This window comes from Tachysurus vachellii, chromosome 7 (genome assembly GCF_030014155.1).
Source record: "Tachysurus vachellii isolate PV-2020 chromosome 7, HZAU_Pvac_v1, whole genome shotgun sequence".
Taxonomy (NCBI): Eukaryota; Metazoa; Chordata; class Actinopteri; order Siluriformes; family Bagridae; genus Tachysurus; species Tachysurus vachellii.
This window is the reverse complement of record NC_083466.1, coordinates 21638684-21666015: the sequence shown is the minus strand read 5'-3', so window position 1 is coordinate 21666015 and position 27332 is coordinate 21638684. Positions and strand designations below refer to the sequence as shown.

Genomic DNA, 27332 nt, shown 5'->3' with positions numbered 1-27332 from the left:
CTATCCATCCATCCATCCATCCTCTCAACCTTTAACTGTTACAGCTGTCATTGTGTCATAATCCTGGAATCTTAGCAGCATGCGTACATTCTCATCCAAAAACACATCAAGTTGAATGACTCGATCCTTTTGCATGTGCAAGACTTTCCTTGCTTGTGCAAAGCTCAGTAACACCTTTAAGGACTTTTCACCATGTTATACTGTACATAAAGCAGTCATTAGTTATGTCGTTGGAATTTCTCATGGTTTGAACTTGTGCCATCATTATACGGCTGACTAATTAGACCCATCGGGAAAGCAGTGTTCCGTGTTATATATTCTGGATCTGTCTATTAGTTTATACATTACAGCTTGCCTTTTACATTCAGTCATCCGCATCTGCCAACATCACCTTAAGAGACACGCTGAACAAAAAAAACAGTTCATTCACAGACAAAGTGACACGTGTGCTGCAAATATGCACTTGGATCAACATCTACGTTGTCTGTGTAGGTGATTATGGGAATAAGGTTCAATTCTAGTAAAGGAGCTACATGCAAGATTCATATCATGTTTATTAGCTGGGTTTCTAAACACTTTTTTTTCCCAATAGTTCAATCACCAGACTTCTGCATTAATGTCACATTTGGTGACACTGAACAAATATATTTTTGCACATATTCCCTCGTTTGTTAAGCTTTGTTTCAACACCTGTAGATGTTTTCAGGTTCATTTCACATGTAGCTCCTTTACGTGAATTTTCTAAAGTTTTTTAAACAACAGTTCTATCTGTGTATCTCACCATAGACTAATTCTTCTTTTTTCCCCCTCCCAAGCTTGTGTGAGTTAAAACATTTCATCCTGGTGTTAAGGCTCGATGTTTAATGCTTCTGGTATGTATACTGCCCTGTTTTAATGAGTGAGTTTTAAACGGTTTCATTCGAACGAGTCAGACTGCTCTGCCGTTCCGTTCACATCGATTGGTGATTTCTAGGTTTGAGCTCGCCTGATTTCATCGAGTGAGTTGTCCTGGTGTTTACAGTGAGAAGCTCTTTTAATGTCTTAAAAGTAATACAATATGTAATGCTGCATTTAGCTGGGTGTTTTTTTTGGGCTTCTTACAGTAAACCGGATATCCGTCACCCCTGTAGTAAAAGGTTGAAACAAATTGTAAAATGTTTACATTACACAAATATTAACAAATAAAAATATATAAATAAATAAAAATAGAAGTCCACTGTTAAGACATCAAATCGATAGATCGTGTTTTCTTGAACATTCTTCATTCAGTCATGTTTCATGCAAAACAGTAGTTTCTTTTAACAAAGACACACATCGTTATATGTTCAGCTAAAAAAGAAGCTTGTTCTACATATTTTTAAACAGAGATACATCATTTCCAGGGCAGGCACCGTACGTACGAACCAGGTACAGAGGCATGCCACATATTTGCATTGCTTTTGCATTCTACTTTTGGCAGCTGTGATGTCATTGAAGCAGAGAGTCGGTAAGTACATCTCTTACGTCATACGCTTAATCTTTTCCTTTTCAAACCGCCATCTTTCATGCTGCTACTATAACATCACAGAGGGGTTTTTAGGAGTCGTACAAGCTCGAATGGAGATAGAAGCAGCGCAACAAGGCTCAGTGGCACATGCAGAGATGGGGTGAGAACGAATGAGTGGGGTTAGGGTGTTGGGTCTGGCCCAGGGCTGCAGTCAGTTTCATGAATGGGTAAAAGTCAAGTCAAGGAAAATTGGGTTTGTTTTTTTTCGCGCTACGTTACTTAGTTTTAATCACATTTAGGTTTTTTTTTTTTTTTTAGTTTTTTTTTTTTTTTTTTTTCTTTTTACAAGAATATTTCACAAATGAGGCTCGTTGTGGCTTGTATCTCTCCCACTGCTGGTACTTTCATAGGAGAATTGATATGGTGAGAGATTTTCAGTTATATCTGTCATAGATATGTATTCAAATGTTTCACATTTACATATTCCAAATATATGTAAAACATAAAGGCTTAAATATATATTGTATAGATTTATGCAGTCATCTTGTCTAATCCAAATTTGTGCTCAGATTTATGTTTGACCAGCCAAGCTTTGTTAAATGCACCGATAACAGACGCATATTACAGTCAATAATACTGCGATCGTATCGATTTGCATTGTTTAAACTTGGCAATATTTCAATAGAAATGCTCAATTTGGAATGAAGGTTCCTTTTTTTTGTGTGTGTCAACATCAAATCAAATTTCACTGACTGCAAATGAATACCTTGTTCATCTAGGTCCAATTAATTCCAGTTTAAATAAGTAGGTATTATATCACATTAAGACATGTCATATTTAGACATAATACAATATAGATCTTATACAGCAATACAATCTGTGCAATATCTGATCTGTTCCAGCAAAACAAAAGGAAAGATTGAGAGACTGACCTGTGATAAAAAAAAAAAAAAAGGAAGAGTTAGAGGCAAAATATCAGTTACTATATACTGTATATGTATAGTAGGATTCCTTCCTTACAGTAAAATCACCACTTTTGAGTTCACTCCCAGTTAAACTGTGTGCAGGATTAACTAGGAGTTCCTTCACTTGGTGCTAACTTCACTGTTTAGTTCTCTTCTTGTTCTTAAGACATAGAAAAACTTGCTGTGCTTTAGTCAATATTGTTTGTTTGACTGCTAGAGTCACCAGCCTTTCCGTCTTCTGAGGTACAAGACCTGCGTTTGTGTACGTTTAACAGAGAAGTGTGACGTTGGAAAGAGAATTGTAACTGTATCCGTTCTCCTTTCCTCTGTACACCCCTCTATTTATTCTGCGATCTTTGAGAAAAGTCAGTGCTAGCTATCAGATCAGCCCTTACAACAGATTTTAAAGAGTCTGACAGACCGACCTATTGTCTGTGTTGTGTGGCATTTTACTCTTGTTAAGATGTGAGGGATTTATCCTTACTTTTTGTATATATTAGCATATATGAACTAAGTGGGCGGTTCCATTGGTACTGATAAAAATATGATAGAAATGATTAACGTAAAATGTTAAAAAAAAACAAAAAACAAAAAAAACCATTACGATATTAATAGAAATAGTGGTAAAAATAACATTTGTGATTTAGAAAAAAAATAATAAAGTTTAAGAGGTGGACTGGGTTTAGGTGATTTAAGGTTTGTGGTCGGTGTTCATACTCTCACACGCTTTCTTACATCCACTCGTTCGCTCACGCTTTCGTTCATTCTCTCACACTCTCACTCCTCGTGGAGCTGTAGCCGGTAGCGGCTGTAGCGGATCTGGAAGAAGAGCCTTTCCATCAGTGAGCAGCTCATTCCAGGCAGAGTGTAGTTCTCAGTCTCGCCCACCTTTTGAAAACCCAAAGATTCGTAGAGCTTGTGGGCGGCCATCTTGACGGCTGTCGTCCCCAGAACCACGGCTGAGTAGTTGTTAATCATAGCAAACTCTAGGACGCGTCGTCCCAGCGCCTTGGCGATGCCCTTCCCACGGAAACGAGAGTCCACAGACATGCGTCGCAGTTCTACCGTGTTGTCTTCTTCTCGTCCCTGTGCTGCAACAATGCCCACCACCTGACCGTCCAGCACCGCCACCCAGAACGAAGAACCTGCAGAAACACCACCACAAGACCTCAATGTGTGCTAGACATGCAGTTCTAACTACAAGAATATACCTTTGTAGTGTCTGCGGACAAACAAACGTTTTTTACTGAATTACACAAATACATAAGCCTCCCAGAGGATAATTCAGAGGATAATTCATGTATAATAATTCAAGTTATGTTATATATTACTCAGACAGGATACGATTTCCAGACATCTGCAACAGTTATGTTTGGTTCATAAAGGGTAAGAATTGTCTGTAAAATCACAAACCTGTGAGTATCTTCACACTAAATATCCCATGTGTACTACATCCAGCTCATTTGAATACAAACTGATTGTTTTGATTCATTATAAGCACTTCTTGTATGGCTTGTGGCCTTCTAGGTAGATCATTATCACATTATTACCTGTGCTTAATTATTATTTACGTAAAAAAAAACCCAGAGGCATGAATTCTCTAGCAAGTCCATTTAAACATTGATTATAATTTACTGTTCTGCACTTTAAACCTGGCTAATGTTTGCCTTCGTTCTGAATTGGGAGGAAAAGTTTTTTTTGTGTGTGTGGAGAAGGGCTTGTTTCTACTGGTCACTTTACCCAGCATGATTTTTCCTGACACAAAAAAATTTTTTTACAGGTTTGGACAGAACCAGTAAAGATCCCAAAGATTCTCCAGTAAAATGACATTACGCATTACTCCACCTTCCCATGTAAACCTAATCCAGACTAAATTTAGCCTTTTATTACAGCTGAAGATCTCAGCTTTGTATGTCTTTTAAATGAATGTTATAGTTATAGTTGTGACTGTTTAAAGCACAGAAATATATTTTAAACTTTAAGACGGAGAGACCAGTCATGGCTTTTTCACTTTAGGGATCATTATTTTATTATTTAAGTGTTTCGTCTTCGGCTGTTAAGGAAACACACACATTTAACACTGGATAACAGGATTCTGGTGCCTAAGGGTTCAAGCTTACATATGCTTTTCTATAAGCACATAAGCTATAATGTTTTGGGTTTTTTTTGTTTTAAAATAAAACCGAAAAACTTCCTTATTACTTTACCTCTCTAATATAATTACAGGACCATGGAGTGTGTAAAGAAAAGTCTTCACCATCCAGCTATCAACAACTTACGATAATCTTGTAAATCACTATAGAAGACCTGATGCATGAAATTCTACTCCAGCATTAGAGGCAATAACAGGTCATATAAATCGGTCAGTAATCTGTCTTTTTTAATGAGATCACACTACATTCTGTGTGTAATGAGAGAACTGCTGTCCCAGGGGACTATATTAGTGGAGGCTACATGTGCACATGCTTGGAGACCCAGCTGTTTCTATTATGTCTGTGTCCGGCAACAGATATCAGAGCGCAGGGATTAAACAAGATGGGAGGTGCAGAACATGCCTGTCACCTCAATGATAAAGGAGACTGTGCAGAGTTTGGGTTTGTGTGTCAGGGTTGAAGCAGCGCCGCCATCTGTTATGTACGAGTCCGTGCCAGGAAAATCATATCTATGAGGAGCATGCTAACGTGACTGAATTTACTCAGGACCTGCTGGTGCTGAAAGCAGACCTTGTAGTGTAGAATAGATGGAGTTAAGATGGACTGGAACATCACTAATGAAGTACAGATCTTACTGGAACACGAGTGAAAAGTGTGAGCGTTAGTGTGAAACTGATACCATGCATCTGGGGTGTGTGTGAGTGCAGGTGCAGGGCTTATTAGCTATGTGGTAAAAAATATTTCATGTCATCTTTCTATATATATTAAAGCATACGGGTGTTTTAGCTTAATAAGAACAGATACATTTACTCGACTTGTTATTTTTTATTACTCATTTGTTTTAGCTTTAAGCTAAAAACACAACACAGTTTGGATATATGCTGTGTTGTGTTTTTGGCGTAAAGCTAAAGCAAATACTAATACATATATATATATATATATATATATATATATATATATATATATATATATATATATATATATATATATATATATATATATATACACATATAGTAGGAGATTTGCATTTATCCAAACTGTGTTGTGTTAACTATGGCTTAACATAAACAATGCTGCTTATAATACAGATCAATCTATATGCTTCCTTTCATATGAAACTATTTCTCTAATCAGTGTGGTGGTGCTTGTATTGATGTATTATAATGTACACTGCGCATACTGCAACATGCTGCATCTCTGCAGTCTTTCAGGCCCCTCCCCATGTGGGTGGGCCATCAGGGAGCAGAGTGTGTGTTAGTATGGATCAGCCTGTCACGTTGGCTCCAGAAGGGCTAGTCAGCGCTTTCACACTGTCAAACTAAACACCCACATGTACATATGGCCTGACACATACAGCAGTGTGGCATAGTGTTTAAGCAAAAACACACCTGGACTACAACACAAACTCAAACACACATACTTTAACTTGTACCTAAAACGTAACAATGGTTTATTTTTGTCCAGGCTATTACACAGATAATCTGATCCTCCCTCATGAGTTATCTCTGTCTCATCGCGCACACACACACGCACACACACACACTTCCAGTGTAAGTAGGTGTGTAAGCGATGTGTCCAATCATTAAAACCTCGAAAGTATTCATACTTGTGCACTGTAGCTCTTATTGCACTCGTTTTTTCCTGTTATAAAAAAACACATCATTACAGATCTCCTACACAGCTCTATTTATTTGTCAGGCTGTCTACAATCTGTCTACTATGACCACAGATTTTTTATTTTTTAGTTATGTTTGTTATAAGATGGAGAGCTGTCTTTTTGTGGCGTGAATTTAACCCCAATCTCTTAAACACTATGTTCTCTTGGATGTGTGTGTCAGTAAATCAAAAGCCTACTCCACTTACTCTTTAGGTCATGACCTGTCAGAAAGATATATTAAAGCATACGGGCGTTTTAGCTTACTACTGAGTACTGAGTATACTGTATATTTACTCGACTTTTTTATTACTCGTTTGTTTTAGCTTTAAGCCAGAAACACAACACAGATTGGATAGATGCAAATCTACAGGTTCATTCAGTCTTTAACTCTAATCGCAGGTTCAACTACATTCCATAGCTGAAGCCAACTTTGGTGCATTCATGTCTTGTCTGAGGGTTTGATTTAAGTCGACTGACTATTCTGCACAGTTCCACAGAAACGCAGATTTGAGAGTTCCAATATGCTCATTGCTGCCACAGATAACTTCAGTTTCTATGCGGATATGAGAACGGCTTCACCGTTTGTTGGGGTATGGATTACCCAAACATTTTAAAAACCCATCATAGGAGATGACGTGGCTGGTGGTGTATTTGATTAACATCTATCGTTATTCCTGACATGAACTCGATTTTCATTTACATTCCTATAGTTATTACTCTATTATATTAAACAGACCAACACTTTGCTCTTAAACGCTCTTCCATTATGCTTCTATTATGTGGACAGGATTATTCTTCCTGCCTCATGAACCAACAGATTAGCTCTCTGTAAAGCTAATCAAAGAGAATTGAAAAGAAATGGAAAGCTTCAACATTAAACCCCCCCTCCCTCTCTCTCCCTCTCTCTCTCCCTCTCTGAGCTTGACAGATAATTCAGTTATTCGTGCACCACAGCTTAGAAGAAAGATGGAGAGGCTGAAGCTTCCACATTAACAAAGAGAGATGGAGACAGTCGGGGAGAGAAGATCCCCTGGGAGATCTCTTTGTCTGCATGCTGCCAGTATTCAAAACCATTTCACAGTTTCGACTCTAGTCCTTCCCCGTTCTCCTGACCCAACACTCGATTCTTTCCCTCCTTATATCTGTGCTAAAATAGGAAACCTGCACCAAGCTGATATTCCAAAGAGAATGATCAGGTGGTACACGAGGAGAGAAATACAACTTCCCTTAGCTGTGCTGCTTTTCTTCAATATCAATCTCAATGATCTTATTTTAATCTCATTAAGGCTGTGCGTTTTACAATGTAGGCCTGCTGACTCCATGTACAGGTCAACAAAGAGCACTGAGAACAAAAGGATGGACATTATAGATTTCAGTGTTGACATCTGCAGGAAGTCTACTGATGTGCCATATGTGAGACTAGAGCTGGAGCTGTGAGTGCTGATTTCCCCAGCAGGGGATGTATTGTTTGAGTGATCACTCTCCCACTAGTAGACATACTGAAATAGAAAAGAACCGGGAAGAAAAAAAAGGACTTCTTTAAAGAAGCCCTGCTGATATGTATAAGCAACCCCAATACGTGCACCACGTCGTCTTTTGTTATGAATATACGGACACTTACAGGTTATTTCCTTCGTCCGCATACAAACGATGCTGATGAGATTACAGTATTGATTGGAGAGACTGTGCAGGGACTGGGTGATTTATGTCATGGGTTACTCGATCTGACTCAGCCTTCAGTGATTCGCTGCATAAGCTTAGTGAGCCGTAGTATCTACTTTCCCTGTTAAGTTATTAGTAATTATCACTGTAACACAAGGGAAGATGATCGACACCATTTCATCTACTGGGTGAATTTCAAAGGAGGGACAGGAACAGACTGTGACGCACAGTAAAAACAGCAGAAAAAATAATCCCCCCACCCCCACCCCCCAGGACTTCTACGATACAAGAACTAGAAACCAGGCAGTAAAATATCACTACTGACCCTTCACACCCTGGACAAAACCTCTTTCAGCTCCTTCCTTCTGGCAGGTGCTACAGAACTTTGTTTACAAAAACTGCCAGACACAGGAACAGTTTCTTTCCCCAGGCCCCTTATCACCCTGATCAACAATTCACCACAATTATATTCCCTGCCTAATCTCTATAAGCACTGCATTATCAGAACTGTCAGTCATCACATTATCCGTGTATGTTACACACACTACTGCTGCTGCATATTGTACAAAAGCATAATATTGCACAATATTGTTATTAACACTACCATGCACTTCTTACACTTTATGTACATTACTGATCAATCACATATTCTGTATTCATATTTAATACTCATATTGTCTATATTGTCTCACATCGTCTGTACTGTCTTGTATAGTCTGTTTTGTCTTGTCTTGTATAGTCCAAGCTAAATGTATAGTATAGAGTTATTTATGTCTGTACTTTTGAGAGTCACAAACAGCTGGAACCAAATTGTTTGTGTGTGTCAACACACTTGGCCAGGAAACCTGATTCCAATTCTGATCCTGACCCTGATTCTGATTCTGTACTGTACAACGATTTTCACAGGAGTTCTGATTCCAGTCAGTCAGAATTTACTGAAATATTTAATCAATCATGATAACGTAATTTCATTGGTCAGAACATTTAGCCTGAAACGATAGTCACTACTTTATGATTATTTGTATATAAGCACAGCTATTTGGGTATCTGGTATTCAGATACGTGTAGCAGGACCCGGTCCTGTCGTGCCTTGCCGCTATGCAGCAGTAAACAGTGCTTCAGCAATTTTACCCCTCCCACGATCAATAAAGGCCTGAGCAGTGAGCCAGGTCCGAGCTTCTGCATATTTAATAAGTCCACTGCATTCAAGCAGCACTTCAGACAATTAACCCACACTGAACTGCTAAAGAGAACGTACGTGTCACATCTCTGGTGAAACATTTTCCCGAGTTGAGGCCTGATCGATTTCCTAATTTGTGCACTTACAGCTCTGAAATACTACACTATGTGGAAAAAAACAACAAGGACTAGAAGTAAGATGTCCTAGTGTAACTGCTTGTGTATCATTTATCCTTTGTCATACTGGAAAATAATGGGGCAAATGTAAACAAGACAGACTCAGTTCTTTCTACAGGTGTAAGCTGTCACATGGGATAGTTAGGACAACTAAAATGTCATGCTGTGGACGGTTTGAGCTTTTATGCAGGCCAACAGTCAGATATTCAAGAAAGTGAATGATGCATTTACAGCAAAATTTTCATTCATTTGCATACAATAACTGCCTGCTTATGGGTCTGGTGGCTTGAATTGGGTTATTTTATATTCTGAGTAAAAAAAAAACTAAATTCATTATAAAATGTCACATTTAGACACAACCCAAAAAATAAAGAAAAAAACAAAATCAGAAAGAAAAAGAAATGCCAGTTTATGCCACATCCTCTGTACAGATATGAATAACGGAGCACTAAACACATAGACACGGGTCCATAGTAATAGTAAAATCTTTTTTTTTTTTTGGTCAGCTACTATGGATTTGATTTGATTTGATTTTGGAGTGCACTTTTTTGCTTGGGTTATTTTGATTTGATTGGAAGTCAGTACATTGTTCGTGTAATGATTAAAAGTCCAATTATTCTGTTAGACACAAATATATCATTAAACACTCAGTAGCTTCCTCACACAATGACTTGTTTTCATGGCTGAGTGTTTCCCCTTACCTGTGGGCTTCATGTAGTACGCCTCTATATCAGCCATATCTGTGTGGAGTGCGCAGTCCAAGTAGTTGAGGATGACTTTTCTGCTATAGTAATAGCGTGCTCCCATTAGAATGAAAGGTGTGCAGCATATCAGCATGAGCGACTTGGTCATAACAAAGCACATTACTATGGAGAAATGGAAGAAAAATAAACGTCACCTGTCAGAAAAGAGAACCAGAAAGTTTGATTTTTGGAAGAGGAGAGAGACACACAAAAAAAAGACACAACAGGAAACCACATGGAGTCCACATTTTTTTATCAGCATTATAAACAGTTGTCCTGGCTGCAGAGCTGAAACAGTTGGGGGCTTAATGCTATACCAACAGTACTAATGTGATTTCCATTGGTGGAACATCTGAACTTGTGTTAGTGCAGCTGTATTTGTGTATGGATTAAACACTAGAGGGCGCACTCGAAAGAACACAAGGCATGTAATGCTACACAACTACAACCCAAACCCGGCATGCTGTCTCACTCAACAGTGACAATACAACACCAGAGGGTACGGTACTGAGCTGTGCTGTGCTGTGTGGACATGTCTTTAGTAAAGCTGTATGAGATGGGTGACGTGTGTTTTTTTGTGATGCGATACCTGTTTACAGACATAGGTTCTGGTGCCACTCATAATACTTTACGGGTAACTTACACTCTCAGAAAAATGGTACTTTCCCTGTTCCTGTAATTACTTTTACACCACATGTACCAATTTAAATAAAAGGAACATACTAAAGGGTCTACATGCAGTATACCAGGGATAACCCATTTACAAAGCTTGCTGGGGAATACGTTCTCTTTTCTCTGAGAGAGAGAGATGGGGCATCTAACGGAAACACAGTTTGCCCTATATAAATAAGGCATGTAGGCTAAATTGGAGCCACGCTTGATTTGATCTCTCCACGATTTCTCAAATTTCAATATAAGATTCAATGAAAAACAACAACCTAAGTGAATTATAAGATATGTAATAAATTTTCTGTCAATTTTCTGTAATAATTTTCTGTAATAAATTTTTCTCTTTCTGTGTTTGTCTCCCTCCCTCTGTGTTTGTGTGTGTCTCTCTCTATCTCTCCCTCTCCCACTCTTTCTCCCTCTGTGTGTGTCTCTCTCTCACTCTTTCTCCCTGCACTCTCCCTCTCCCTGTGTGTGTGTGTGTGTGTGTCTATCTCTCCCTCTCCCTGCACTCTCTCTCTCTCTCTCTCTCTGTGTGTGTGTGTGTGTGTATCTCTCCCTCTCCCTGCACTCTCTCTCTCTTCCTCTGTCTCTCTCTCTGTGTGTGTGTGTGTGTGTGTGTGTGTGTATCCATCACTCTACTCCTCTACCGGGTTCTTTGTGTTCTGATGCCGGACGTCGTTTACACACAAGCGCATGTTCTGCACATTAGTGGTGTTAAAGCTGAAAGCTTCCCCCGACTGTGTGTTGAGTCTCTTACCTGTGATCACAGCGTACATGATCTGAGTGTGTGGTTGGTGTTTGAGGCCACGGAAGGCCGTGTTGGGGATCCGCTCCATGATGCCCTCAGTGAAGATGCGGCGCACCTCTGCCTCATCGCCGCCTGCAAAGTCGCGGATTAAAACCTGCTCCCGTTTCGCGTCTTTGCGCTCAAACGCATCGGAATTCGACGTCCACATCTGCGAAGAGGAAACGATCAGAGAATCTTTTTGGTTCCCAGCTATGGCGTCGGGGTCGTCCGCAACTATTTTAGTCTCGCAAACCATTTTTGGAGACGAACAATGCATGCAAGTGGCGTCGGGGGAACTGAAGTAAAAAAAACGGATTAAAAACTGATGATGGGTGACGCTGTTTTTAGATGTGAAGGAAACAAAACATAGAAATGTGATGCAGCAGCAAACGCTGGTCTGTCTCACGGCCGAAGAGATGCCGGTGGAGCTCGTGCGCTCTTTATACCGAGTTGTGCCGGCGCTCTGAGGTTCCGTGGTGGGCGTGGCCTCATCCAGCCACTGACTGCGTGCAAACCCGCCGCCACATGGCGCCTATAGGAGGAACACACTCAAAGGGTCCATGTACTGGTGGGTGTGCAGAAGAAAAAATCTTATGTCTGCCAGAGCATGCGGGACAAATTCCACACGTGTGTGTGTTTCCGTGCGTGCGTGTGTGTGTGCGTGCGTGTGTGTGTTTTGGGGGAGGGTAAACGCAGGATGCACCACCTTCTTCAGGATGATCATATACAAATGCGCTTAGCGTTTTATTGGCGTCATTTTGAAACGTGTCTTTAAACGCAATAAGCTCGGGTTTTAAATCCAGCACATGCTGAATGTGACGCGTTGTCCATCTCGCCGACACACGCCTGTGTTTGTATGTGTGTGAAATACAGAGAGAGAGAGACAAAGGGAGAGAGAGAGACACAGAGAGAGAGAGAGAGAGAGAGAGAGAGAGAGAGAGACGGAGAGTGAGGGAGAGACAGAGAGAGAGAGAGACACACAGAGAGAGAGAGAGAGACAGAGACAGAGAGTGAGGGAGAGACAGAGAGAGAGACACACAGACAGAGAGAGACTCAGTGAGAGACACAGAGAAAGAGATACACAGACAGAGAGAGATACAGAGACACAGGGAGAGAGGGAGAGACACAGACAGAGAGAGACACAGACAGAGTGAGACACAGTGAGAGACAGAGAAAGAGAGACACAGACAGAGTGAGACACAGTGAGAGACAGAGAAAGAGATACACAGACAGAGAGAGATACAGAGACACAGAGAGAGGGAGAGACACAGACAGAGAGTGAGGGAGAGCCACAAAGAGAGAGAGTGAAAGAGAGAGAGAGAGACAGACACACACAGAGTACAGAGCAGTGTGTGTGGGACAGCTTAGTTTTGCTGCACTGCGGTGCCTCCCATTTTTTGTTCAGCACCCAAACCCGCCCTTATCTCCTTAAGCACGGGGTTCCCGTCTCTCCTCGTGTTTTCTGCACCTTAAGCATTAGACACACGACACTAGCGTATCTCTACACTGGGAACACAGCTATGGACACAATAGCACAGTGTTAAACTACATGCCATGGCCAGTATGGAGTCACTTGTCCGATGCGCCACATCAAAAGGCGCACGTGTGTGAATTACCTCCACATTGTATTGTTCATAAAACTAATAAACACATGCATAATATTCGATTATATGTGACATCAGTGATGTATTAACGCCCATTTACTGACCATCAGTCTCAAAAGAGCCCTCGTATGAATAAGAGCTCATTCCGAGCGCATTGTACAGAACTAGTTTAAACTGGATCCTTCCCTCCTTTTCCATCCTGCTTCCCTCCCCCTCATCACTCGAGAGAGAGAGAGAGAGAGAGAGAGTCTCTGGTGGTATGGCTGACGTTAAGGAATCCCGCGCACGTCTAAGTAACTGGCGTTTATATAGCAAAAGAACATATTTGTGTGGCTAGAGAAGATGAAGAGGAAGAGGAAGAGGATTTCTCTTCTCCTTTCTCAGCATCAGCACCTGCGGCGTGTAACGGGTGTGCCAGCGCGCATGCGCATACGGCACAAGGATGAGTCAGGCTGATAAACTTGGACACTCAGAACTGCTGATCTTTTTTCTTTTTTGAAAATATGCTGGTGCTGTATACATAGCAAGCGTACGCTGATTTAACTCAAACTGAGCTTAGTTATACTTAGGCTTATTGTTTAATAAGTTGCATTAGAAAATTCGATTAATATTTATGTGCTAACAAATAAAGGAAAGTTAAAGACGGATATGAAGTCTGTGGATTAGAGAAATGAAAAAATGAATGATTGATTGCTACTTTAAAAAGCTTATATATATATAAAACCTATTTTTTTTTTTTTTTTTGCATTTCATCGTCCTTCTTGTTTTCTCACCTCACCTTCGACCCCTGTCTTGCGTAGTGGAAGGAAGCCATGACCCAAAAGGCCACACAGTGTGATCAAAATTCCACAGACTGCATTCCAGCTTGACATTGACCATAAGCTGTCAGTGGAACATGGTGTATGAATTAAGAACTCCTGCACTATCCACAACTGGGAAAAGTGGTTAAAAATCATAAGAGGAGTTGTAAAGAGGTTTGGTGAAAGACTACGTTTGAGTGGCTATAGCTAAAAGTGTTTAGAGATTAACCTAAATAGCCAGACAAAAGCCTGAGAAAGATGTCTGTGTTTTATTGAAACCATGGAAGCATGTAAATGAAAGCATTTACAATACATACAGAGGTTAACAAAAAACCTTTAATACAAGGTTACACTTTAATATAAGGTGCCTTTGTGTTTTTACTCTCAGCACAAATCTATGGTTCCTTGAGTGCCCTTCACCCGAGTCTGGAGATCACTGAATAGCTACTGCCATGTGGAAGGCCTTGGGGTCTCTATGTTAAACTTGAGAGATTGAGGTGGACTGATGCAAATTAACTTGCTGAAAGAATGTGGGCCTCCTGTGAATGAATGCCTGTGGGTGAGAGAAAGAGCACATGTGTATGCGCCATGCATACGTGCCCTGTGGGTGTATTGAACCAAGCTCAGCATGAAGCCACACACACATACACACACACACACACACACACACACACACACACACACACACACACACACACACACACACAGAATAAACTAAGTTTATAGAACTCTCTCTCTCTCTCTCTCTCTCTCTCTCTGAAAAAGTCTGAAAACAGTTTTTTGCTGTTGCATTTTCCTAAGTAAGTTAAGGCAAAACGTTGACCAACAGTGTATTAAAAAATAAATAAAGAACAGAAATGATCTCCTGGCTTTCAGTACAAGTTAACTTCTATACAACTGCAAACTAACAGATCAGATCAAACTACTGTATTAATTTGATGTGACCAAAAATCAGAACAGTTTGTGTTTGTATGTTTATGACTGAATATGTTCAAACTGTTTTTAATTGATATTATGTCATAAAATGCCATAATCTACACTGATCTACACTGAATTAAATATGTGTGTGTGTGTGTGGTGTGAGTGTGTGTGTGTGTGTGCGTGTGTGTGTGTGTGTGTGTGTGTGTGTGTGTGTGTGTGTGTGTGTGTGTGTGTGAAAGTTTGACTGACTTCCTGCATTTTAGCTTTTTTCACCAAAGCCTGAGTAATGTGTGTTCAAAAAAAGACCAGAATCTCTGATCTACAACTCACCAACTCTTTAAAGGCTCAGAGAAAGCATAAAAGCTCATTTAATGTCCAAGTTGTTTGTTCTGTTCAATATCTGAACACAAATTGTTAATGGGAGACTTTTGGAAAGCTTCAGTTCATCTTTTTCATCTTTTTAACAATTGTGTAATTGTTAGTACTGATTTCAGCCCATTTGCTTTGAGCATTTGTGGTTTGGAATAAAACCATTTCTGTGTTTATAAATCTTTTGAACACTCTGTTATAGTTATTGAGGTTAAACATTAAGAAATCAGTTAAACTGGTCCTATAATTAGAAAACAAAGGAACACAAAAGTGTAATTGAACTTGGCGGCTTTATTTTAATGGCAGATGAAATCCTAAAGTCCAATCTGGCTTGTTCTTATTAGTTACCCTGTAGCACACAATATATATTAATGTTATTGTTGATACTAACAGTCTAATGTTCACTGTAGATTAGATCTTGGCTTAGAGAAAACCTCGAGATCGTATTTGACTCGTAGTCCAGATTTGGCATACAAATTATCCCGAAAGCCGAGTATCAAAGCCAGTATTCATGCCTGCGTTGTATTGATCACTGAACTCGCTATGCACTGGGAGCATTTAGTCCTTGTTGTACTGTAGTGCAGAATAACACTGAAATGAACGCGACAGCATTACACCAGTCCTCCGTCACTTTATTGTCTCCCACTTCATTTTAGAGTTTAGTTTCTTAGACTTAAGTGCTCTTGTTTTATTGGTTTTCTCTTCTTCATGTTATTCTGTCGCTATCATCTACAACCACAATGTCACAATTAAAACTCTGAAGACTAGAGAACACACATATATACCCCTAGAGTCTGGAAGAGTTTACCAACAGAATTTTGACAAATCTCAAACCATTTCAGATTTCAAATCATTTTTAATTCATTCAATATGTTGTCTGTTTAAATTGTTGTATGGTTTTTAAAAATGTCTTACGCTGTATATTCATTCATTCATTTTCTACCGCTTATCTGAACTACCTCGGGCGTCTTTGGAATCAAGGCAGGATACACCCTGGACGGAGTGCCAACCCATCGCAGGGCACACACACACTCTCATTCACTCACGCAATCACACACTACGGACAATTTTCCAGAGATGCCAATCAACCTACCATGCATGTCTTTGGACCGGGGGAGGAAACCGGAGTACCCGGAGGAAACCCCCGAGGCACGGGGAGAACATGCAAACTCCACACACACAAGGCGGAGGCGGGAATCGAACCCCTAACCCTGGAGGTGTGAGGCAAACGTGCTAACAACTAAGCCACCATGCCTCCCTTATGCTGTGTTATTGAATTTATTCATTTATTATTAATTTAGTATACATTCTAAATTTAGTATTTAACAAAATATAAAAACGTACAAAAAAGTGTACAAAGTAGTTTTACTTGTGTATTCTTGTATATGTGACAGCTAGCTTCCTTAAGGAAGTGTGTGGTTTAAAGAATTAATTTCTTTTATCCACCTTAAGGAAGTTGTTATAGAATCCTTTTATTTTGTCAAATATAGATTATTCTTTGGAGGTTGGAGTAAAGGCACAGGGTGATACATGCAGCACCATAGAGCAGAGAGGATTAAAGGCCTTGCTCATAGGCCCAGGTGTGGCAGCTTGGCAGTGCTGGGGCTTGAACCACTGTAAAAGTGAACAGGGACTGATCAGAGGCATCACTGATCACACCAGGAGTCTCGAGAGGACCTGATTTCCATCGAAAGACTTGTCAAAATATGTGTGTCATCAGCCACTAAACATAGCAATGTGGTAGCGTAGTGGTTAAGGTGTTGGACTTCCAAGCTGCCACTGCTGGGCCCCTGAGTAAGGCCCTTAACCCTAAACCCTAACCCTAATTAACCCTAACCCTAATAAGGAGAAATGAGGATAATGAAGATATCCTTTGCGATTTTTTTGGTTGGAGCTGTGCATTCATTATAACTGTGAGATGCTTCTTTTCTTACTCTCCTTGTTCAGGTTTTAAATGAACTATAGTAGTAGTAGCAGCATAATCAGCAAGCACTGGAATATCTCTGAGACAAACATGATGTAATTGACTGTGGTATGAGCTTGAAAGTAGAATTTCTGGAAGCTGATCTGTTTACACAGAGTGGACAGATGAGGAGGTGTGAGAGCTGGATAGATTAAAGTGCTGCTGCATCACTCCCTTTAGACTGACATTAAGCAAAGGCTGATGCTGCTTTTGAGGCAAAGTGGCAACCTGCAAAGAGTAAAAAACAAACACTGAAAGCACCCAGTCACCTCATCATCGTGTCTTCTCAGCTCCCTGTTTACAAAATGACATCAAATCTGCATGACTGCTCATATTGTGAACTATTGAAAGTGCACCATTCTTTTAGAATTGTTTAAACATTATGGGCTTTAGATGGTTTTCGAATACAGACACAGTATTTGGTTAAATCACTGATAATGCCAGGTGCTGATTTAAGTAAAAATGAACATTAGATTTTAAATTTATCACTAAGATTAGCTTGTTAGCTTGTTGCTAGCTTGTTGCTAACGCTACTGTCTGTTATCCACTGTCTAGCTTGTTGCTAGCTACTTGCTATTGTCGTTGCTGCGTTCTGTCGTTGCTGCGTTCTTATTTCCAAATTGTTGCACTAATGTTATACATGAGGTATAGAGTTATAGATATTCATGTGCTTTTTATGTGCTTTACCTGCTTTAACAGAGCAAACATAAGATATTCTTTCATGGTGGCATCCGTGCTTTTTCCCCTCTTCACACGTCAGACGTCCCAGATGGAAAATAGCTACTTACTTACATGCAAATTACTACATACAAAGTACAATGAATGCAGCATTAATCCCTCCCAATAAATTGACTTTTTGCTAAATGAATCATAAAATCATGTTGATGATTAATACTGCGTGTGGCTCAGGGTGGAATTTGTTTTGTTTTAATGTGTGCTAGGTCGTATACAGCGGCTGAAGGTCATGGGCTTCTGTTAGCTATGAGTGATGTCAGTGGCAGCACATCTGGTAGAGAGGGAAAGATCAAAAGCGTGAGAGAAAAAAGTTCAAAGGCTTGTTTTAGGTTAAACCTGTAGGAAACTTCTACAATCTGTGTGCTCGACTTTAGAAAATGGGAAAAGGGGAAGGAAAGACGGAGTAATTTACTACAGGCCTATAGAGAATCTACTCTATATCTTATGTATGAATCTTATGTACAGAAACCACACCATTCACTGCCAGACATGACCTTTTTAATTCATGTGTTCAAGTTAATATTCAAGCAATCTACTTTTAGATACTTTATGTATGTTTAGAAAAATAAATACTACTCTTTTTAAGACCATGCAGAAATGTACTGAGTTAAATTCCATCTGAAGGCTCTGGAAGTTTCTATACACCAGCAGCTGACTAGTCTGTTGCCTGGGGGTCTTTTTCTTAGTTTCTGAGTGAAATCAAGTGTGTGTTTCCTTTCAACTATGTAGAGGTCAGAGGGTAATAATTGATCCCTCACAGCGTCCCTTCAAGCTTTACATTCCGACCACCAGCTACACATGAACGTATAACTCTCATACAGTGAGCCATGATTTTAGTGCCTCCTTTTGTCTTCGTTTCCTCTCACTAACATGGGGTATTGTATATAAGGGTGACTCTAACACGGTTTACACAGAGTTTCTGCATTCTTGTATAGAATCTGACACCTGTAGATATACCCTCTGTGGTGTACGGCGTTACAAGACGCACGCCATTGGCTAGTGTTGCTCTGATTGGCATTAGAGTAATTCCATTCTTCCTGCCCACAGAACACAACCAATTATTCTCTCTCTCTATGTGTCATTAACATTCCAACACTTTTACTATTATTATCCAAGGATTTCAAAGCATGCACCCCTATCTCATGGACAATGTGCCACTTTTATTGATACAACTGGCACACATTTTCACTAGTTTATGGGCTGAACCTGTAAACAATCACAGATTCAGAGAAATCAGTTTCCAAACGCATGTAGTGTTTGAGTTTTGACTTTATCTTAATCCTTCTGTATCTATACACAGCTCAGTAATAGCGTCTTATATTTACATCTACATTTACAGCATTTGGCAGAAGACAGTCTTAGACAGTAATGGTTAGCAATGCATCTGAACAAGTACATTTTTCTTGTCATACTGATACCAAAGTAAGTAAACTCCTTAGTAATAATGGAGGTTAGTGGTTGGGGCAGAGCACAGGTTTAGCCATGTTACCGCACCCCTGGAGCACAGAAGGTTAAGGGTCTTGTTCAAGGGCCCAACAGTGGCAGCAGTGGGGGCTTGAATCCTGATCTTCCAATCAACAACCCAGAGCCTTAACCACTTGAGCCACCACTGCCAATCATATAGCTGATTTTAAACAAAGTGCATAACTAGCCACATTAGGTAGTTTGGATAAAGTAGGGCTCCAGTGGCATGCAGGGTGCATTCCATTGTTTAAAAATGCCATGAAATCCTTCGTTGTAATGACCAATAGTATGAACTGTTCAAAATAGTGTGGTCTATATGCTGTCAATAGACATTTTCAATACTCACTTCACATGTTTACCACAAGTTTTGGTTGCTTCTAGCAATGGACGTCTTGTGTTGCATTTTATGCTTAAGTTCATAAAGATCATTATATCACAATGACTTACAAAGTGCTTATAAGACTTACACAAAAGGAAGTGTCTATTTCTCAGCACTAGCCCTGCTGGTGTGTTTTCTCTAACGTGTGACAGTTTAAGTCATGGCACTTTTCCATATTTGTGAATACTGTAATGTGCACACATTTCATTGCACCTGGTTTTCATTTTTAATGATGACACTCACTCACTCACTCACTCACTCACTCACTCACTCACTCACTCACTCACTCACTCACTCACTCATTCATTTACTCACTCACTCACTCATTTACTCACTCACTCACTCACTCACTTATTCATTTACTCACTCAGTCACTCACTCACTCACTCACTCACTCATTCATTTACTCATTCACTCACTCATTCATTTACTCACTCACTCACTCACTCACTCATTCATTTACTCACTCACTCACTCATTTACTCACTCACTCACTCACTCACTCACTCACTCACTCACTCACTCACTCATTTACTCACTCACTCACTCACTCACTCACTCACTCCCTCACTCACTCATTCATTTACTCACTCAGTCACTCACTCACTCACTCACTCATTCATTTACTCATTCACTCACTCATTCATTTACTCACTCACTCATTTACTCACTCACTCACTCACTCATTCATTTACTCACTCACTCACTCACTCACTCATTCATTTACTCACTCACTCACTCATTCATTTACTCACTCACTCACTCACTCATTCATTTACTCACTCACTCACTCATTTACTCACTCACTCACTCACTCATTTACTCACTCACTCACTCACTCACTCCCTCACTCACTCATTCATTTACTCACTCACTCACTCACATTTACTCACTCACTCACTCACTCACTCACTCATTCATTTACTCACTCACTCACTCACTCACTCATTCATTTACTCACTCACTCACTCACTCACTCACATTATTTTGCTCTCTGCTGAACATGCTGTATAAACGCTGTAAGATGTTTTATCAAGTTGTTTGTACTGAGGCACTATGTCTGGAGTTCCTGCTCTTGATATTCTCACAGTTTGCAGTCTGCTTTTATGTAATCAATAATGAAATTAATGAAATGTGTCCAGATTGCTGTCACGTAACAGAGTATTTTATGTATGAATACAAATACAAGTAAATGATCATGGTGTTCGAGTCATAGCTGACACCAATTGACACCTTCATTGTAGATGTCAATAATGTGGCTGCTTGCTTTTCAGACTACTAATATATATATATATATATATATATATATATATATATATATATATATATATATATATATATATATATATATATATATTTTTTTTTTTTTTTTTTACCTTGGTTGGGAAAACACCCTCAAGCACCTTGGGTCATTAGTTATTCGTTTAAGATCAACAGCGTTTCGAGACAGAGAGTATGCCTTCAGTGCAGGTCGAGGTGACAGAAGAAACACAGGATGGCTGAAGGTTATGGAGCATAGTTTATATTTCATAACTGTGTCACCTGATAATATAAATGATGACACCAGAAGTGTTTGACCGAACTCAAACTCAAACAAGAAAATCAAGAAAAAAAAATGGCTGTTGTGGGGAGTAGGCTGCAATCTGGACTCAGCGTGCTTTAGTACAGCTGAAACTGATCTAGGAGCAGCGTCACATGGATATTATTGGAGCAGAGGGTAGTGAGAGTTGGCAGAAACCCAGCAGTGCTGTGGTATAGGAGCTCAATGGGTCCCTGTGTCACCCCAATCTGATTTGTATACTTTATCACACACACACACACACACACACACACACACACACACACACACACACACACACACACTAGTAGCATCCGCATTCATGCTGCACAGCTTCTCTTATTTCTCTCATTCAACTATTTGTACTGTTGTTAGTGAAGTCGGGCAAAACATGACCGTATAATCATTTGCTGAGAGAAAAAACATACTCCTTTATCTTCATTAATACTCATGGTATCAAGCAGCCTTTGCAAATAAATAAATGAATATATCACTTTTGTGACTATGCTAGCAAACCTAAATGATGTAGTGTATTAAATTGTCTCCATGACATTGCATCTATACCAACCAGATGTAATATGGTGAAGAAGGTCAGTCAGGGTCTGCAATGTCTGCTAACTCTGAATAATAAGAGAGAAGCACCCTGCTACTCTTGCCTGGGGCTTTTTTGTGTACCAGCATGATGCTCTCTGACAGCCTGTTTGACTTTTTTTTTTAAAACCAGTGTGTGTGTCTTTGTGTCTGTGTCTGTATGTGTTTGTGTGTGTCCTGGGATGCCCTGTGTCTCCTCTGTAACCAGTGCAATGGGCATGAACCAACCTAGCATCACTGTCACACACCTCTGAACAGGAGTAGGGAGGGTGAGGGGGTTGGCCATGTAAAGCCTAACAAGAGAGAGAGAGAGAGAGAGAGAGAGAGAGAGAGAGAGAGAGAGAGAGAACAGGCTTAAACCGGATTCGGTGACCTGAGAGAACCAGACAGAGAGACAGGCAGAGCTGAGGGGTGCTGATGGAGGGGGTGGAGGAGGATGGCAAAAAACAAAGCAAAGCAAAAAAACAGGATGGAGACTGCAATTAAAAATAAACACCTTTTTCATAACTGATAACCAACTATGCCATTTCTTCTGCCCTCTCCAAACCCTCTGCCAACAAACTCCTCACAGGGTGAAGTGAATATTTCATGGTCAGAGATGTCTAAGGCCAGGACTATTTATAGAACAGGCTGCTAATGGTGAATTCATCTCAAGACCACAGGAAAATATGGATACATAATTAATGCATTATCAGCTGTATTAATTATTCATGATGGCCTGCTCACCATGGCAGTGTTATAAAATGCCCAAAAGGTATATATGAGTATAAATGAATATATATTTCTCAATACTACTGTAAGCCAGGAAATAACAGAACAAATCATTGAAGTATCTGATTACAGTATGTACTTAAGTAGTTTAGAAGCGATTCTAAATATATTCACATTTACAGTAGATCTAAGTAGCAGGCCTTGCTTGCAGTAGATCTATAAGGCCTTGCTGCAGTGTAGTATAGAAAAGTGATTTCAGTGCAGTACCAGATCAGTGCTGGACAGATGCATAGAGAATATGTTATATATTTAATAGCTAATAATATTAAACAGGTTGTTAGGTTTCAGCAAAATGTCCAGTCAGACTTAATCTCAAAATCCACACAAAAGGCTTTTAACTAGCTCCCAAAAAATGGTAATTAGTATTCATTCTTTTTCTACCGCTTATCCGAACTACCTCGGGTCACGGGGAGCCTGTGCCTATCTCAGGCGTCATCGAGCATCAAGGCAGGATACACCCTGGACGGAGTGCCAACCCATCGCAGGGCACACACACACTCTCATTCACTCACGCAATCACACACTACGGACAATTTTCCAGAGATGCCAATCAACCTACCATGCATGTCTTTGGACCGGGGGAGGAAACCTGGAGGAAACCCCCGAGGCACGGGGAGAACATGCAAACTCCACACACACAAGGTGGTAATTAGGAAAGAGAGATATTTGATTGCATTATTTTTATTTTTATTTTAACATTCTTTGAATGAGAAACAAGGTCACACTCGGGCACACATATTTCTGTTTTACTGACATTGTCCACTCCCAAATCTCCTTTTCCTTACCTAATCTTTTCAATGTGGGGTGTGTTACAATAGAAATGATTCTGTACATCATATATTCACTGTGTTTACGTTATTACTTTATAAAAATAAAGACATCTTGGCATCTTTGGCATCTTGGCATATTTGGCATGATTCCTGCCCCAATGGACCTCTGATAATGTTTGTTGTAGCTCTGATTTCTTACCTCTAGGTGCAATAATAACTCAGCTAAATGCAGCTAAATGGGGTTGTGAACGAGCAAATCGATGTAACATTGTCCTATATGTGAATTAGCAACTTTTTAAAAAAATGTTGGTCACTCAAAATAGGTTATTAGTTTCCCAACTATTGGCTATCGACTATTTTAATGAAAGGTTAGAAGTCAGTGGATTGTACCAACTGCTGTCCAATTGTACTGATCTCACTGGATGTCAAAATACTTTTTAAATTTCTTGCCAGCCATTTACAAGGAATTATCACAACTCTACTACATCCTGACCAGGATGGATTTATACAAACACTCTTCTGATCATTTCAAGTGCTTCATTAACATTATGCAGGCAGTTAGAAATGATAGCTTTCCAACTGTTGCAGTGTCACTTGATGCAGAGAACGCTTTGATTGTGTCGAGTGGCTTTATCTGTTTTCAACATCAGAAGCTTTTGGAGATGGTTGGGTAATTATACATTTTTAAAGATGCCATACAAACATCCAGACTTTGGTTGCCTGCTTTCCCCTTTAGTTTTTTCTTTTGTATTAGATCCCTTAGCTGTGGCACTATGAAAAAATACCAGCTTTCCTGTGGGGTCGGTTTAGATACTCATGCTCTATGCAGATGATACCTTGCTCTTTGTAACTGACCCAGATAATATAATTCCAGCACTACTCAGTACAATATATAGTTATTCAATACTATCCAGTAAAATTTTCAGCTGGTCAACCTCAGAGGCATTACCCTGACCTCTTACTGTCCACGGTCATCGTTTCAGGCCTGTGCATTTAAATGGCCTGAAACGGGCATTTCAAATTTCGGAATAACCTTTCTTCCCAAGCTTAAACATATTGTTAACGTTAATCTTGACACCATTAGTGAAAATCTCAGATGACATTTAGATAACAGAAGGAAAGCTGAATCACAATGGATACAGAACTGCATCATGCTTGGCTGAAAACCTCCTGGAAAGACATCAAGTTTTGAAAGACTCTCCTTAAGGATTTTTGCAATGTTCATAAGTTGTTATTAGGTGTCGAAGCAGGAAAATGATTGCACAAATGTTCACAGTAACAATGACATAGTTCATAGGGTTCTTCCATTTCTGATCTTTGTGTGTAAGTTTATATATGTTTATATACATATACAAATGAATGTAATGTTGTTTTGTGCCTCTTTTTTAAAGTTTTTTTTTGTTTAATTGATTGAGCATGTGTATGTTTTACATTGTTGTTTGTTTGTAAGAATAAAGAATATGAAGAAAACCCAAAAAACCTTAGTTTAACTCTTCACCATTTGATTTGATTTGATTTGTTGTGTATAAAAACTAAGGTCAAAAATCCTTTACCACTGTGAACCAAAGCCGATTCTTGTGGTAGTCTTCACCTCTGCTGTGTTTGTGTCATGTATGCTCTTCTGTTTGTGGAACTGGTTGGTTGAATCTGACTTTTAGACCTCATCTCAGCAGTTGTCTCAGAGTTATAAGGAAAAACTAGAGGACTACTTTTAGCGATATCATCACCAGCATAAGCTGTTTAGTGTAGCTTGGACAGATGCTGTTTACTAAAGTTAGTAATAGATATCAACTGGCATGAGTATGATTAATGTTCATGCACCAGATCACATTTTGGTTTTCCTGCTCACTTTTTGTTAGGGATCTCTTTTAGCTGTCTGATATTGTTGAGGCCTCTTTACTGTACAAACTAGACGTACAGAAATAAAGCTACTGATTTTGACTGGACAAAGTTGAAGCTGAAAACTGTGACTCACTTTCACTGCTCTGGATACCTTTTAACGATAACGGATAATGATTTGTACCTCAAAAAAAGCAGTTTATACCCAAGTCTCTCTCTTCCATCAGTGGATTAATTCATCTCCATCCTGCTTTGTACCTAAGAACTGCTGCATACTGTTTGGACTCATATTGTTTGCCTTCTACATCAGTTTACTGTAACACTTTATACATACACTATCTGGTATCAACCAGAGGAGGATGGGTTTCTTTTTGGGTCTGGGTCTTTTCAAGGTTTCTTCCTCATCTATTCTCATGGAGTTTTTTTATTTCTACTCTGGCTTGATCATTAAGAATACAAATGTACATATGGCTGCCTTTTTATAATATATATTGCATAGAAATTAAATGAAATTGAACATTTTTTATTATTGGAAACGAGCATACAATCTTACTGTCCACTACTGTGTAACACTGCCTTACTATTAAAGTTCTCAATCATGTCCTGGTCATTTTTTTCAGTGAGGTATTAAGTTTGCTCAGCTCAGCATTATGAGTCGACTCTTTTGACTCCCAAATGGCTCCAAATGGCACCTTTTTTTTTTTTTTTTTTTTAAAGCATGTCAAAGTTGTTCATCCTTCCAGCATATAATAGGCATTTAATTCCTAGGTAAAACACAGTTTATGTATGTGCTTAGCTTTCATTAAAGTAGAATTAAACGAAGATCACTGTCCACTGATGCAATCACACTAAGAGTCAAATACATTGATACAGTGACAAATAAAGGCTTCTTCCAAACACCATACATGTTAATACGATTCACTAGATGTATTTCGGACATGGATACATAATTGCACATGATTGCCAGCATTAACAAAACAAAACAGGTTTGTTTATTTGTTTTTTACACAAAAAAGTATGAATTTGTTCAAAGAGTCGATTCGTTCACAAACGACACATGCAGGCATCAGTGAGCTCTGAATCAGAGCTATACACGCTATTATAGCTCAGCTCTTCATCTATCTGTCTGTCTGTCTGTCTGTCTGTCACGCAGTAACACCATTATAAAGACTAAAGTGCCTGATTATGGTCAGAAAAACAGGCTAAAACATGGTGTCTCCTGTACACAGTGTTTGTTATTCTTTCTCTCTCTCACTGCGACATACTGGACAGTTTTTGGCAGGCTCGTGCACTGCAGTTTTAAATGAAAGCCGACGGCGCTGTGTGTGTCTCACTGATCTCTTTAGTAACTGTTCCTCCTGCTGGTGCACGTATTTGCCTTTAAACTGTAAAACTGCGTTTGCTCGGCTGTAGCCACTGCAGTGCTGCGACACCGGAGACGAGCCATCCGTGCTGTGCGCGCGCCCCCGCGAGCCTTCGCACAGAGTAGCTCGCGCGTCGTGTGTTGCCAGATTGGAGACTTTTCATCGCAGCTCCATACTGTATGCTACTTTGGTTTGATTTAAAACTGTTAAATTGATCATAAATCTGGTTTATTTATGATCACGCGCACGCACATATGGGTTGTCCACAATCCTTTGGCCATATAGTGTAATAATATAATTTAAATAGCACACTGGTGACAGATTTGCTCCAAAAGTAAAACAGGTTTACTATCATTGTATTTTACCATCAATCTTTGCAGTCATGTAGTCATGTTATATGGGTCCTTTATACGTCTTAAACCATTGAGAAGGTTTATAGGAAAACTGTGAGCTACTGTACGTAGCTTGAAATCAACTTGGAACTACTTTGTGGGATGTTATAGCCTAGTGGTTAAGGTGTTGGACTACTGATCAGAAGGTCATGAGTTTGAATCCCAGGTCCACTGGGCTGCCACTGCTGGGCCCCTGAGCAAGGCCCTTAACCTTCAGTTGTATAAATTGTAAGTCACTCTGGATAAGGGTGTCTGCTAAATGCTGTACATTTGTTGGAATATTCAGGTAGTTTAGAGGGCAAATAAGCTGTGTTGAGTAGTAAAGATTTGCTAT

General features: G+C 39.6%; 1 protein-coding gene across 1 annotated transcript; it reads right to left on the bottom strand.

Moving 5' to 3' along the window:
* Positions 1 to 1858: 1858 nt before the first annotated feature.
* Positions 1859 to 11917, bottom strand: nat8l (N-acetyltransferase 8-like). The gene is made up of 3 exons (XM_060873505.1): positions 11449 to 11917; positions 9981 to 10145; positions 1859 to 3596 (listed from the first exon to the last, which is right to left on the bottom strand). Exons 1-3 carry the CDS (start codon positions 11753 to 11755, stop codon positions 3229 to 3231), a joined length of 840 nt encoding a protein of 279 aa, XP_060729488.1. The 5' UTR covers positions 11756 to 11917; the 3' UTR covers positions 1859 to 3228.
* Between the last annotated feature and the right edge of the window lie 15415 nt (positions 11918 to 27332).